The sequence below is a fragment of the Pterocles gutturalis genome, unplaced genomic scaffold (genome assembly GCF_000699245.1).
Source record: "Pterocles gutturalis isolate BGI_N339 unplaced genomic scaffold, ASM69924v1 scaffold27003, whole genome shotgun sequence".
Taxonomy (NCBI): Eukaryota; Metazoa; Chordata; class Aves; order Pterocliformes; family Pteroclidae; genus Pterocles; species Pterocles gutturalis.
The window spans coordinates 14,247-28,279 of NW_010118871.1; the positions used below are offsets into that span (position 1 = coordinate 14,247).

At 48.3% G+C, this 14,033-nt stretch overlaps 1 protein-coding gene across 1 annotated transcript in view; it reads right to left on the minus strand.

The window, feature by feature from the left end:
- The window catches only part of TRIP4 (thyroid hormone receptor interactor 4), a gene marked incomplete at its 5' end in the record, with an annotated part of 27,598 nt that overhangs the window by 11,953 nt on the left and 1,612 nt on the right, over window positions 1–14,033 (minus strand). The window contains 6 exons of the mRNA XM_010076390.1: window positions 8,382–8,473; window positions 9,273–9,397; window positions 10,428–10,615; window positions 11,363–11,489; window positions 12,024–12,239; window positions 12,531–12,660. Coding sequence (XP_010074692.1) covers window positions 8,382–8,473; window positions 9,273–9,397; window positions 10,428–10,615; window positions 11,363–11,489; window positions 12,024–12,239; window positions 12,531–12,660 — 878 coding nt within the window. The remainder of the gene's footprint in view (window positions 1–8,381; window positions 8,474–9,272; window positions 9,398–10,427; window positions 10,616–11,362; window positions 11,490–12,023; window positions 12,240–12,530; window positions 12,661–14,033) is intronic.

Sequence of the window (14,033 nt, forward strand, 5' to 3'; positions counted from 1 at the left end):
ACCAAGTGCTTCCCTTTGAGGTTTGACCTCCCTCATGACGCGGTCTCGCATCACACTTTCAATTTATAACATGTTTTCAAGCATCATCTTTTAAGGACCTGTTCCCCTGCTTCAGCACAGGCCAACCGGGCTTTTGGCCCGTAAGAAACATAACATTTTCCTACACAGAAAGCCACAAACAGATCCAACTTTCTAGAAACGCCAAATTTTCCAGCCTGAGGCAGAAACATCCAGTATTGCAGCCTTACGAACGTGCACCCGAGGAACTCTACGCGCTGTCCTCGGCCACAGAAGAGCACATGGACGCAGAGAAGCCACTCCACGGAGGCTGAGTTAGAAAAGGGATACATGCCACCGCTCAATCGGAATCAACAGAACAGGAACAAATGAAAAAAAAAAAAAACAAAAACGGGATGGCAAAGAAACACAAACAAAAGCCAGCAGCCAAACTTTTGTTTGAAAGCCTGTCAGGTCTAGACTGCAACGTGTGAGGAAGGAACAGCTCGAAACCACAGCTGCTAATGGTTATGGATTTGGCAATCAAAATGTCTTTGTTAAAAAAAAAAAAAAAGTTAACTGCCTTACTATTGAGGTTACAAACCGCAGCCTTGATGCATTGTTGCAGTCAACATCCTCCCTGCTGGTTTTGAGAGCTTACATCTGCTGCTGGCAGATCGTGTGCTGGCAGAGGCTCCCTTCGTGAGGATGCGCAAAGAATTTTGCTAGCCTGCCTTCCTTTCCCCTTCTCTTCCCACAACGCTGCCTGTCAGCCCTTGCCTGCTCTCGCACGCTTTGCTGGTGCGCAACCAGATCCAGACACGGCAGGCTGGGATCGCCGCAGGATCCTTCCCCCGGCCGGCTGGATCCATCCGGTGGGTGTTCTCCGCCTCCCAGCCTCCAGCTCGGCTCTCCTCGTGTTCCTAACACCACAAGCTGTACTTTGATTCAAAGGGCAAGGGAAGCAATTAAAACGTAATAAGTAATAACAGGACTTTGAAATGGAGATTTAATATTCAAACTCGTGCTGGTGCACTCAGATTTTAAAGCGCTGAGCAGTCTGCCTGGGCTCCAGTCCACGAGGAGAGCTGGAGAATTCTGCAGTGCCAGCAAACGCCACCGCACACCCCCTGCTCTCCCTGAACCGGTGTCACAAGCCCTACAGCCACCAACACCCTCCTGCTGCTCAAATCCCAGCCTGAGAAAACACTCACGTGTGGTGAACCCTACAAGCAGCGTGAGAAGGGCTTGAGATGTTTATAGAGTGCCTGAGGACCGTCGGGGGAAACTGGGTGGACATGGAAAAATATTCAGTAGTGTACTAGGCTCAGCTGAAAGAGCCGTCTTCATCCTCCGGTGCCAAGGGACAGCGGAAGCAGGGCTAACCTCAGCTGCAGTGCAGCCCCGCTGCCCGCGCTCTTGGCCGAAAGCTGGCAAGGAGGAGGAAAAAGTGATGGGGAGGAGGAGACGAGGGGAAACCAGGGCACCTGCTTCTGGCTGGAGCAGCTCAGAACGCCTGCACCCTGCTAGATACAGCCAGACAGCTTCAATCAGCATCATAAAGTCCTTTCATAAATCAGAGCTGCAAAGCAAACCGGTAAAGATGAAGCAGACGAGCCCAGCAGGTGACAGAGATCAGCTGAACTTTGAAAAAAAAGCCTCGCTTTGGTGGGCACAACCCTGCGCAGACAAGGCATCGGCATCCCTGCCCTGGTTTACTTCAGCACCGCCACCCCCTGCGCTGCCCCTTGCTGCTGCTCCCCGAGGCGGCGTGACGCCGGCGGCTGCTTCCAGCTCTTGATTCGATCCCACCGACGCGATGGGATTTCTCGTGGCCCAACACACAGCAGCACCAGGATACCTGTCTGAGCGACCGGTCTGTTCGGGGTGATGAAATTGATGATACGCCAAAGAAGGCTTAAGCAAGTGGTTATTTGGGGTCACCCCCTAGAGGGTGGTCACGGCTCAAACTGGTGGAGCTACAACCGGCCAGCAAGGGTGTGAGGAACCCGAGCGGCAGCCACGCTCGAGGTCAATTTTATCTAAAGCTTGGTTTCAGGATTAATAAAAAACAAACACCAAGAAGGCGGCAAGTATCATAAGTAACCACATCTGAAAGGAGAAAAAAAAAAAACAAAAAACCTCCCAGATCACTGAGTAGTTTGCTGAAATGGTAGCAGAGGCTAAGTCCACAGTCATCATTAATTAAGTCATATGCTTCAGCCTTGGCTTCGTTTTTTCCCCAGGGTCTAGGAAACCAGAGGAGAGGGCAAGCTAGCCTCTATCATTCGATTTCTTTGGCATGTTAATGCATTCCTAAATTAATCATCATCAAGTGACAATCTCTCCTTCATCTGAACAGCCTGAGCAGTGGCCTCAGCAAACCTGCTGGCGTATGCAAGGCAGCTGGAGCCTCAGAAGAGCCTCTGATGAAAACCAAAGCACTTCACAGAAGGAAAAACTCCCCCATCTCTCACTGTCTCTAATCCAAACCAGCTGCACGCCTGCTCCGCTCTGCTCCCAGAATCACGAACCAGAGGAGCTTTATGCTGGGAGAAACCGAATAAAGCGATGCATCGCCCGTAGGTCCCTAATGCCACTTGATCTGCCATCAGGATACGCACAAAAGACAAATTCAGCTTCGGAGAATTCAGGGACTTGTAAAGTTCAAAGGCCTTTCAGGCGGTTGCAATCATTAACAGCCACCTAGATTGCTGCAGAAGGACTGCAGCTGATCCAGCCTTCAAAATACTGCGAAAAATCATTCATCGGTGCAATGACTAAGCCTCAGGAACGAGAAGGCAAATATCCCATGGGGGGGAACGGAACGAAGGTGCCGGGACAGCCACAGCACCGCACAAACGAGCTTTTGTCTCACTCGCAGCCTGCACGAGGAAATTTTTCCTTTAGGGAAAGGTCCTCATAAAAAGTCTCTACGTAATTTATAGTGTTCTTCAAGGTAGAGTTCATTGTATATGTTTGTGTTTCTCCCTCTCGTTAACTTCCTCCATAGGAAAATATTACCAGCCCACGATTGTTCCTTTCTTCGGAAATAACCTAAACAGGCACCTTCTGGAGTCTAAATATAGACAATTTCTACCCTTCTTCACTCCTCTTCGAGAATTTAAACCAAGTCCTGTATGCTTGGTGCCTGAGTCTCATTTTTTTTTTTTTTGCTGTTCTTTTCACTGGGGAGGGAAGAGGAGGACAAGAGATTAAATGTAAATTTCCTGAGAGGGAAAGATGGAGTCTATTTAAATGGTAGTTGCAATCTCGTGGCACAAAAATAGCTTAGATATGTTCCCTTGTGCGGATTTAGGACACTAAGCGATCACCTCAAAATGAAAAATAAACACTTTCCTCCCGTCAAACATAATTACACAATATTTCAACCTGAGATTAGAGCTACATCTAGATACTGGCGCATGGGTGCGCGCTCGCATTCCAAACAAGTCCAAACACACCTATCAACTACGAAAATAGCAGAGGCGGAAATGTTCTTTTTCCAGTTAAAGTAATAGTCTCTCAGATCCAAGTCATTAGCAAAATGAACATGGACTTGAGAGCACATTAAAACAGCATTAAAAAAAAAAACAAGTAAATAGTTCCCTGCTTGCTTTAGACTCCTGCCAAGCCCTGCCTGCACCATCCCGTGTTTCCCCAGCGAGTGCCGCTGAAGTCACCGACACCTCACGCAGGAAAAGAAAGGCGGCTCCTTGCTCTGCCCGAGGTGTCGGTGACGTCAACCCCGCAGCGAGGAAAAGCCGGCGTCAACGCTCAGATGTCAACGGGGAGAAAAAAGTTTCCAGGTCACCTTTAGTGCCGCAAAGCGTAACAAAGGGATCATTCTCGTCTCCACCAAAGTTTTTTGGGTGGCTGCCACGAAGAGAAGGAAATGAGCCCAGAAGGCGCTCCGAGATGTAAGATGTGCAAAGCTCAGCTGGAAATACTGAGATTTAAGAGTCACGCAGAGGGATCTCCTGGCACCAGCCAACCACCCGCCCTCAGCAGCAGCAGGGCGAATTCAGAAAACACCTTTGGCTCCAGTCCCCGTGGACAAAGCAGGTGACACCTGGGGGGACCTTCCTACCTGGTGATAAATTCTGCTCCTGGAGCAGCTTCAATCCTGCTTTGAGCAGTAAAATTAGGCATAAATAACCACTGGCGGGGAAGCACAGCTTTATTTTCCACGGGGGGAAGAGAGCCAGGGGAAGGGATTTAACTAGTCCGAGCAATTAGCAGCGCAAGTGGATTAGGGCAATGTCAGCTGACGCGACGCTGATGTTAATCACAAGGACATCTCCGCTCTGCTCTTCCCTCCGCTCCCCGCCAGCTACTGGAGGCAAGATCCTCTTCTGTCATCACTTCTCACGCGGCTACGCAGATCTGCAAGCCACTTTGACGACGTCAATCGGTCTTTAAAATACTGTACGGAGGGCAGAGCTGCAGGATTGACCCCTCTGAAGGGGTTAGGCAAGGCCAGACTTACATGTCCGGTAATAATGCGGATAAATAACTAGTCCCTAATAACGCAAGTGCTCAGGGCACAGGCTTGGTCTGAGCCTGCTGGTGCAGCAGCCAGCAAAACGGGACATCGTTGCTTGATTTTGCTTTTTGAGCACAAGTGTTAAAAAAAAAAATGAGGATAATGATAGAAAAATACCAGCGGGGTGCCACTAACATCATCATTAGCAACCTGAGAGAGGATGCAAACAGCAAGGAAATTAAATCTGCAGCCGGTGCTAAATAGGGAGTGGCTGAGAGCATCAAAAGGACTGAGAAATATAGAAAAGTGTCAGGAGGGACAGAGCAGGAACAGTCATCCTTGCCTAAGGGAATGAGCGGTCATTCAAAACAAACTTCCGCAGTTGCTGAAACAGGCAAGGCTCCCATCAAAAAAGAGAGTGAGCAAGACAGGGAATTATTTCATCTGCGGGTGGTGGGTATAATCTGCAAACGTGGCTTGCCCTGCACTTCTGAACTGATTTCTTCCGGAAAAAAGCAGAAGCTTCAAATAAAGAGTTGGTGAGGAGGAGAGGTGTGAGTCAAAGCACGGTGCCCGAAAGAGCTCTGCGGTGGCTTCACCTCCAAGAGATCTCTGCTGCTGCATCACATTAACTTACTCGCTAATATCCTGTGGTTCTTTAGAAATTATTAATTTTTTTTTGCATGCCAGAAGTGGTGAAAACACATCTTCCTTTCCCTCTCCCCCTGAAGCAAGGAGGAGTCTTTGGACACCAAGAAATGGCAGGATTACGCTGCTGACAAGTGGCTTTTGCTGGTGGTGGCTGAATCATCAGCATGAGCAACAGGGATTTCCGACTCCCGGCAAGATCCAGCTCGGATTTCTGAGCTGGCGCTGCACACTTTTTCATCTCGCTAGCATTCGCAATTCATCTCAGCTTCCTTCAGATGCACTTGCTGCTCATGATCGTCCACCAACACCCACATTTCCTCATACACCAACTGCAGAAGGATGCTCAGATCTCTGAATTCAATCTTACAAACTAGGGAAATGAACACTGCATTAAGCAGGGGAAAAAATGGACAAAACCACTGTAAGAAGGCAACAAATTGGGAATTATAAATTGTTTGCAATATGGGATCAATGAAAAACAAGTGAGATCTATACCTGCGCGTGCCATGGCATCGTGGCATTGAGAAGAGAGGTAAATCTCTCGCCTGTTGGTCTGATAACAGCACTCCTGGAATAGGCTCCTCTTCGCCCAGTGCCTCTGTGGCCAAGTGGTGCCAGCAAACTGGGCAGAATTTACAGAGAACGTAGCTAGTGGTGAGGATCCTCTATGGGAAGCTGAAAAGCGAGTTACCTACAGCTCAGTTTCCAGATTTTAAGAAGCTGTCACAGCCATTTTACCGATGCCTGAAGAACATACCCACAAAGAAAGAGGAGTTGTCAGAGAGAAAAGGAGCGACCAGGACATATTTTTCCACCGCTGTTACAGACAGCAGGAGGAAGACAGGAATCTCCATTTAAGACCAAACTACAAATTACTGGATGCAGAAGGAAAAAAAAAAAAATCTTCTTACAGAAGAAAAACCCAACACTGGCCCAGTGTCCTTTCCTCTCCTCTCTCCCAAGGCTTGCTCCCATACAAGGCCAGTACTCCTGCAGATTTCCTTGTATTCCGGTCCCAAAGCTCCCTCTGCTGCTCGTACTCCAATCTCTCCCCTTACCATTCATGACTAACACAACTTCATCAGAAATATTCTCCTCATCTCCAGTTTCCAGGTATGTCTCTCTGCTGAAAGCCTCTCAGCATTTGGGAAAGCCAGAAGAGCACTCCCTGAGAAACAGCGCCCAGCTGCTGACGCCAATTCTCCAGTTCTCCACGGCAAGGAGATCCCATCAGCCTGGTGTGTTCTCCTCCTCTGTCCCGAGGAACCCATTTATTCTGTCTCATGAGATGGTGAGAATAAGTGTATTATCAAGCCCTACATGGTCTGGTGCTTCCCATCAGACCCAACCTGACTTGTACAAGGGGCAGTGGAGTGAAGACGCATGAAAGGGTACCGAGAACAGCTGTGATGTGCTGGGTACTAAGCGCAGGCTTTGAAAGTTAATAAAGTTAATAAAACACACCCCGAGGAAAGCCGCTGCTCAAGATTTTGGGCATGGAGTTGGTCACAGCATCACGGACTCAGACCTCAGGAGGTCTCTAGTCCAGCCTCCTGATCAAAGCAAGGTCAAGATCGAATTCAGGCTCATGGCTTTGTCCTGTTGGGCCTTGAAAATCTTCCTGAAAAATCCTGCACAACCCTTCCGGTCAATGCCTCCTCCAGTGCCTGGCTGTCCTCACGGGGAATTTTCTTTTTTTAAGTCACACTGAAACCTTCCCTTTCAATTTATGACCCTTGTCTCTCACCCTCCTGCTGTATGTCAGCGAAGAGCTTGGCTCTGCCTCTCTATAAGCTCCTTGCGGGACGTGGAAGGTCTCTCTTCTTCCCCAGCCTCTCTTCACAGGGCACATGCTCCAAACCTCAACCATCTTGGTGGCCTCCACTGGACTCACCCCACTTTAACAACACCTTTTTCGTGACCACGGAATTCCATGTGTGGTTTAACCAATGCTGAGCAAAGAGGAATAATCACTTGTACTGGCCATACTGGGCCATCATGCCGCCAGCCCTCCTTGCTGCCAGAGCCCCGTTCAGCTCGCCAGCTGCCCAGATCCCCAGCACCTCTTCAGCAGAGCACTGGTTAGCTGACCCCAGGCGCAGGGCTGGGCATTGGGCCTTCGGGAATATCACGTCAGCCCTTTCCTCCGGCCTGTCGCGGTGAATAGCAGCCCTGCTGCTGAAAATACCCACTGCTCCCCACAAGAGCAGCATTTGAAAACTCATTGAGGGGTGCTCCATCTCCCCCTCCAGGTCATTGCTAAAAGTATTAAACTGGAGAAGTTCAAGGAAAAAATTCTGAGGCCTATAATGATCCATCTTGGATACACGCAAGCTGTAAGAGACCAGGCGAAAAGGACCTTTGGGAGTCTCGATCCTCTGTCATCTCCAGCTGTCCCTCCTTCCCTACATCGAGGGCTCTGGATGTCCTCTCTGCAGGGTCTCCACGAAGACCCCACGGCTCTCCTGTCCATGTCCTCTACCACACAAATCACCGCGATAACTGGAAACTCTCTGCTGGCTGTGCTCAGGGAGTTGTTCACTGCCCCCCAAAAGCCACCAGACAAATATTGACCCCTCCTAATCCAGAGTCCTCCCCGAGATGGGAAGATCAGCACAGTTACACCCAGAGGTAGCAAAAACTTGCCAGCTGGCTGGGCAAAACTTGGAGCAATTCTTTCTACTACGACCCCATGAAGTTTCTTTAAAATAAACAATCGGCGCTTTAGAAGCCACATCCGTGTAAGATGTAAGCTCCTGAATTTGCCAAACGAGGATGAAACCCAGAAATGCAGCATTAATGTTCCTGTCTTGCACTGTCCAGCACAGCCACAGTGTCCTGGTGCACATCCATCCACGCAGCAAAGGAAGCAACTGCGGTCACAAACCCTCACAGCACGGTGTCTCAAGTTAGTGTCGGTTTAATTAAACAGGCAAGAGTTCTTATTGACAAGAGTTTCAGAGTATGTGAGAAAGTAGATTCAACCAAACTACCTCACTGCCAGAGAGGCTGACGATGGATTTAGTCTGCAACAGTCCACCGCTCCCTTCCATCACGGCTGAAATGCATTTTCTCGGTTCATTCTCTTTCTAGCCGTACCAGACCACACGGCTGTCATGTCTTCTCTCATCACAGACTAAAATCTCCATTCAATGTCTTCTCTAAAGCACCTCACAGAGGCAAGTTACGCTACTTTAAAAGTCTGCTGGCTAACGGAGGCTGGTAAAGGTTTATTTGCTGTACTCACCTGCTCATTAAATTGCTCTTGCGATAAACAGTCGGTCACATCCACACAGCCTAGGAGGCACCCTGAGGGATAATCCCTTGGGAATTCCACATCTGCAACACAAGAAATGTCTCTTAAGGAAGCCTATGTCCCCACACACATATGTGGGGTCTTCTAATCCCCAGATGCCCTTCCCTCTCCTCTCTCCACTTCTGCTTTTTTGATGCACAAGAAAACATGCAGCAATTTTAACACCCCATCATTTTTCTTCCAGCTCAAGATCTTTACCATGACAGGGCTAAGGCTGGGAGACTTAATTCTATATATGCCTTTCCCTGTGTAGCTTCTGGCAGAGGAACAGTTAATGCAGGAAGAGCTCCTCGCGCTGATGAGGGAGCAGACAATCCTGCTGCGTGACATTTAAGCTGGGCGCTGTGCAGAAACACCGCACAGACAGGCATCCTCCTACCCACATGAGAGAATAACACCTTCCCAAGAACCCGCAGCTTTCCAGTCCTGATTTCCGCAAGGTCAGAACACATGAAAAGCCTTTGACATCGCTGCAAACAGACTGAAGCACAAGCCACTTCACACGCACGCAAGCACACACTCGAGAGCTTTTTGCTTGAGCCAAGAATAAAATAAGTCCTTTGCTGTCAGAAGCTATCAGAGAAGTCAGGTGCAATCCCACGGTGTTCGTGCTTGGAGTACGTGAGCAGCTAAAGGATGGAGTTAAAATCTGCTACCATACTCATTTGGCTGATGAAACGCAGAAAGGATGAAGAGAATTTCAAGAACAGAAGGTTAAAAAGTGAAGCAGTAATAACTGCTCAGCAGAGAGGGCTTTCTGACACCGCTCATTACGTGGCTCAATGTACCAAATAATACAAAGATCCAAGGAGAGAAGTTCACCTTTCCGGAGCAGCATTCTGTAGGTGGTCTCCAGTTCAGAGATTTCCTGAGGGGAAGGTCTTTTAGCAGTAGCTGCAATCCATAACCTCCCTCTATGAGATGTGTACCAGGTCCTGCCCTCCACCCTAGAGAACAAAGGAGAACTTATGCCTTAAATTTCAGCCAAGCTCACCCACACGGACAGATTTTCACGAGGTAACTCCTGCTGCGAAGCTTTGCCCTGACTCTTGAAACTCAAGCAATGTGTCAGCACTACCGAGGAAAGCTGAGATGTGCAAGAAATAACACCACAAGCAGAGCATTTCCTCGCTGCCTTAGAGCGACAGTAAAAAAGGCCATCAGTCCCCTGCGAGTACAGCAGGACATCAGACGTGTGTAGAACAATCTGCTTGGACCATTCCCTTATGAGCTCAAAAAGTTACGCACAGCAAGCACGCAATCTAGGGAGTAATAACAGACCACTGATCTGTACAAAGCGCCCGTGAGCTGCAGCTCTTGAGGATCCCAGCATCAACGCTTCAGCTGCATCGGAGCGGCCAACAGCATTCCCAGACCACCCGGGTGTGGAAACTGGGCACATGAAGATTTACAGCATCTTTAGCTTGGGAAGTGAAAAAGCTTTGCTCTTTAAAATGAAAAATTCTGTGAAGGCAAGGAAAAAAAAAAGCTAAAGCTGATTCTTTGTTCCATATTAGTGGTAGGAAAGGTGAATGAGCATGCCAGGGATGCTGGGCTGGCAAGGGGTGTGTGCACGTGGTTGGTTGGTTGGGTTTTTTTTAAACAAAGCTTGGTGCGACTGTTGCCTTCTTCATGATGGACAAAAAGACCAGAAGAACATATTTCACATTTTCAGCTTATTTGCCTTTCCAGTTCCAGAAAGGTACACCCGAACTACAGTGCAGACATCTCAGCCTCTCTCTAAATTTACCCACTGTGAAGGGTTAGCTACTCTCACGAAAACCAGATTCACCAGCTTCTCAAACCACCAGTACAGTGGATGAGGAAGCACAGCTCCCAACCTGGAGCTATCAGGAGGTCTCAGTCACCATACAAAGCAAGCAAGGCTGCAGAAGTCCTCTGAGGAACACAACTTCCCGGCTAGCCTACAAAACAAGAGTTGGTCAGGATACAACACATTTCAGGCCACCCCTGTACCTTTTGATTCCTCTGACGAGCAAGGAAGCCCAGGGCTGGTGCATGCTGAGGCACCAACCGTCGTCTGAGATCTCCTGCAACTCTCGATCTTGAATCCGCAACCTGTTCCGCTCCGAGCCAGACTCATTTCCAGCATCCAGGGAACTGATGGTTTTCCTGTGCGGGAGCGAACCAGTTTGGTCCACCCACTTCAGAGTGATCAAAAGAAACAAGAAAAAGGTTAGCAGCTCTCCAGGAACAACGTACATCAAATGCAAATCCTATTTGAAGTTTTCCTTCACTTAAGGACAGAGGTATTACTCTTACTGGGATTGCTCTTCCTTCCTTGCAAGCTCGCTCCACTTTACGTGCCATAATTTGGCAGGAGAAAAAGCAAGGCAGCGCTCGGTTTTGTGTAGCTTTTCCTTTCTACACATCACAGATAAACTATAGATTTAAAAAATAAATCTATTTGCTGGTGTTTCAGCACATTCACAGGACGAAACAATTTTCAAAGCACATTCACAGCCATCAACACTCAAAACTGGGAATCATCCAACCTCCAAATGCTTAGCATGCACCAAGCATACCACGATGAAAGTGGAATTGGAGGGTAGAGAGTATGCCCTTTGGAAACTGTCTGGCAGAAAAGGCTTCAGAAATTGAGCTGAAAAAGTCACACAGCCTTAGGCTGACTCACAGAAATCCTTTCAAGTTCCTTCCTCAAGAAGAGGAGACAAGAGACTAAAACTCAGAAAAATCAAACCTCCCAAGAGCAGGGAACAGAGCAGGACATTGGCCAACCTTTTCTGCCACCAACTGCGATGGCTCATGAGGATCTCTCAGACACAGGGGAGGAAAGAGGGGCTACAAATGTGCCAGAATTCACAATTCTTAAGCTCCGCTCTCCTAAAGTTAGTCATTACTCTGGAATAAATAATTCAACCTGTACTGACCAAAGGAGCAGGCTGAAGAAGATGAGGATTCACTAAAACACCAGAACTAAGAGTCGTCTCTGCCTGTGGGCTTCCAGCTGGCTTGCTCAGTGTTCCGCAATTAATGGCTTCGATGGTTTCATCCAGTCTGCAAGCACAAACAAGAGGCATGAAAATTCCATGCTTCCCCCTGGCAACATCTCCCTTCTCCCCGCACAAACATTTCTGACCCAAAGCATTTCTTACCACCTCCCTTAGCTAAATGATTTCCTTGCTCGGTTTGATTTCTAATTTGAACAGTCACCCTTCTCTACCGCAGAAACTCAGCCTGGTTTGAATTTGAGATGAATTAGTTCTGTTAAGATAGGCCTTCTGCAACATCTCTCTCCAGGGCAGCTTTATCTTTAACAGACGTGCCCACTACCAAAACCCCGTGCGAGTCTTGAGCAGTTGGGCTTTGGAGGCGGTCTCAGCAGAGTTGTGTTGAAAGACACGATACGCTGCAAGCCAAACAGACCCTCAAGGAAGAAAAGGATGTAAAACTGCATCCTAGTATTGGAGACGCCCTTCGAGGGATCAGTTTGCTCAGCTTTCCTTACACCTGCTCTTCCAGACTCAGACAGACCACTATTTGTAAGGATTTTCTCACCGGCATGCTTTCGTGCTGCCAGTTCTGACTCACTTGCTGTGGTACTCAGCCATGCCGTCGTCTTCCTCCAGGATCTGCCTGCCAGCGAAGTCGATGGTGATTTTTTTGGCAAGCCGAGAGGCATGCCGCAGCTCTCGCAGCTCCTGCTCTCGCTTCTGGAGGGCCTCTCTTTCCTGCTTGGAAAGCCACTGGTTGGAGTCTGTGGCAAAGTAATCCGATTCATCGTCAATGACCTGGGTTCGACGCACGCTGGTGAGAAACAACCACCACAGTAAAAGATGAGCACAGCGGGAGAGTCACACAGCGCTGCCCGCCCCAAAACCTGCCTTCCTACCAGCTCCTTTCAGCTCTCTCCGGAGAGCTGGACTGTCCAAAGCAAGGACATGCAAACAGGACCCACCACACGCCAACACTGAGGTGTCTGTAGCTACAGCCCAGGTTTTAGAAGCAACTCTTGAACATTTCTGTTACAGGCAGCTTAGCCTGCCAGATCAATGAAGCTACTTCACAACAGTCTCGCAGCTTGTGAGACTATCTTACCTTGTCCTGTCAAATTCCAACAACTTGTCTTTGTGTTTCACAGCCATCTCCAGGCCAGCTTTGAGCCTAGCTTCTTGCCGAGGCAGTAAGTCTTTGCTTATAGCATCCAAATTCCCTGAATTTTCAGCACCTGAGATAGAAAACAAATCACAGCTCAACAGTCAGTGGTTTAAAGCCCAGTCTCGGTGGGCCTGGCTGCAGAAACACCCCCTAAACAAACACCATTCAAGGAGCTAAAGGAAGAACCTTGCACCGAGCCCAGCACCTTTCCAAAGCAGGTTCAAACCCCGATTTTCCCTCTAGCCCCTTTCACAGACTCCTTCCTCCAAAGAGGAGGAAGCATTGAAATCCTACAGTGACAACGCTTAGGTAGTGTTCAGAGAGAAGGTCTTGGTCTTTGATTCTTCTGCACCCTTCCCTAACAATTTGGGCAGTTTAAATTCCGCCCATCACCAACCACGGGCCTTCAGTCCCCCCCTAAAAGCTAAATTCTCTCCTAAGCGTTGTCACCTCCACAAAGAGGCTTTTGGTCACAACAGATCACTGACAAACGGCAGTTATGCACAGAGCAAGCCTTCTGTCTGCTGCTGTACGAGCCTCTCGCAACTGAAATCCTCCCTTAACACACCTCAGCAGGTTTTGCAGACCAGCTATTGTCAGAGAGGGAGAAATCCCATATTCCCAGCAACGATCTCTTCTTTCTTCCCATTTCTGGCAAGGGGCCAAAACCCAACTAACCAAACAAAAGGGAACAAAAAAATTTAAAAAAAAAACCCCAAACAAAAAAGGTTTGCATCAAAGCCACAATGGAACAAACCAACGTATTTCACAGAAGACATCCCGCAGGCTAACACCTTTATTTCAGGGAAACAAAAAAGCCTGTATTTCCCTGGCATCACTGATTTTTTCACTCCCAAGACGAATAGCTCATCACGGTTCAGCTTTCCCCGCCACAGATAATGTGCAAAGCAAGAGCTGGCAGGGGCAGAAGGGAAGACTGATAAAATGGGTAAGAAAAGAGGGATCTTGAAGTACATCAGGGCATCTAGGGGAAGATTATAAACAGATCGACTCTATGATGAGCTGTGATTCTCAAGGACTTCCAGGACCTCCTGCCACCTCAGCAGCTCTAAAGAGAAGTTGACACCGAGACCCAGGGTAAATATTTCCCCAGCTCTTCAGCAAAGTGTATTTTTCAACCTAGAACACCGTGACCTTGGCTATATTTCAGCTAAACTCAGACAAACATCCCCATAACGCACAGGTCTTCGCTGGGAGACTGGGTTTTATTTCCTCTTGCTTCCCTGGCTCTGTTCCTATTTTTAGCTGCCAAGATAAGTGTCAGACAAGAAGAGTCATTAGAAAACATTAACCACCACCTCTCCAGACCCAGCAAATCAGATAGCAGCACTTCATCTTCCCCAGCACACATTCCACAGGAGACCTAGCCTAAATTTTCAAGGACTGCTACAAAGATCCAGTTCATGTGATTGATTCAGGAAT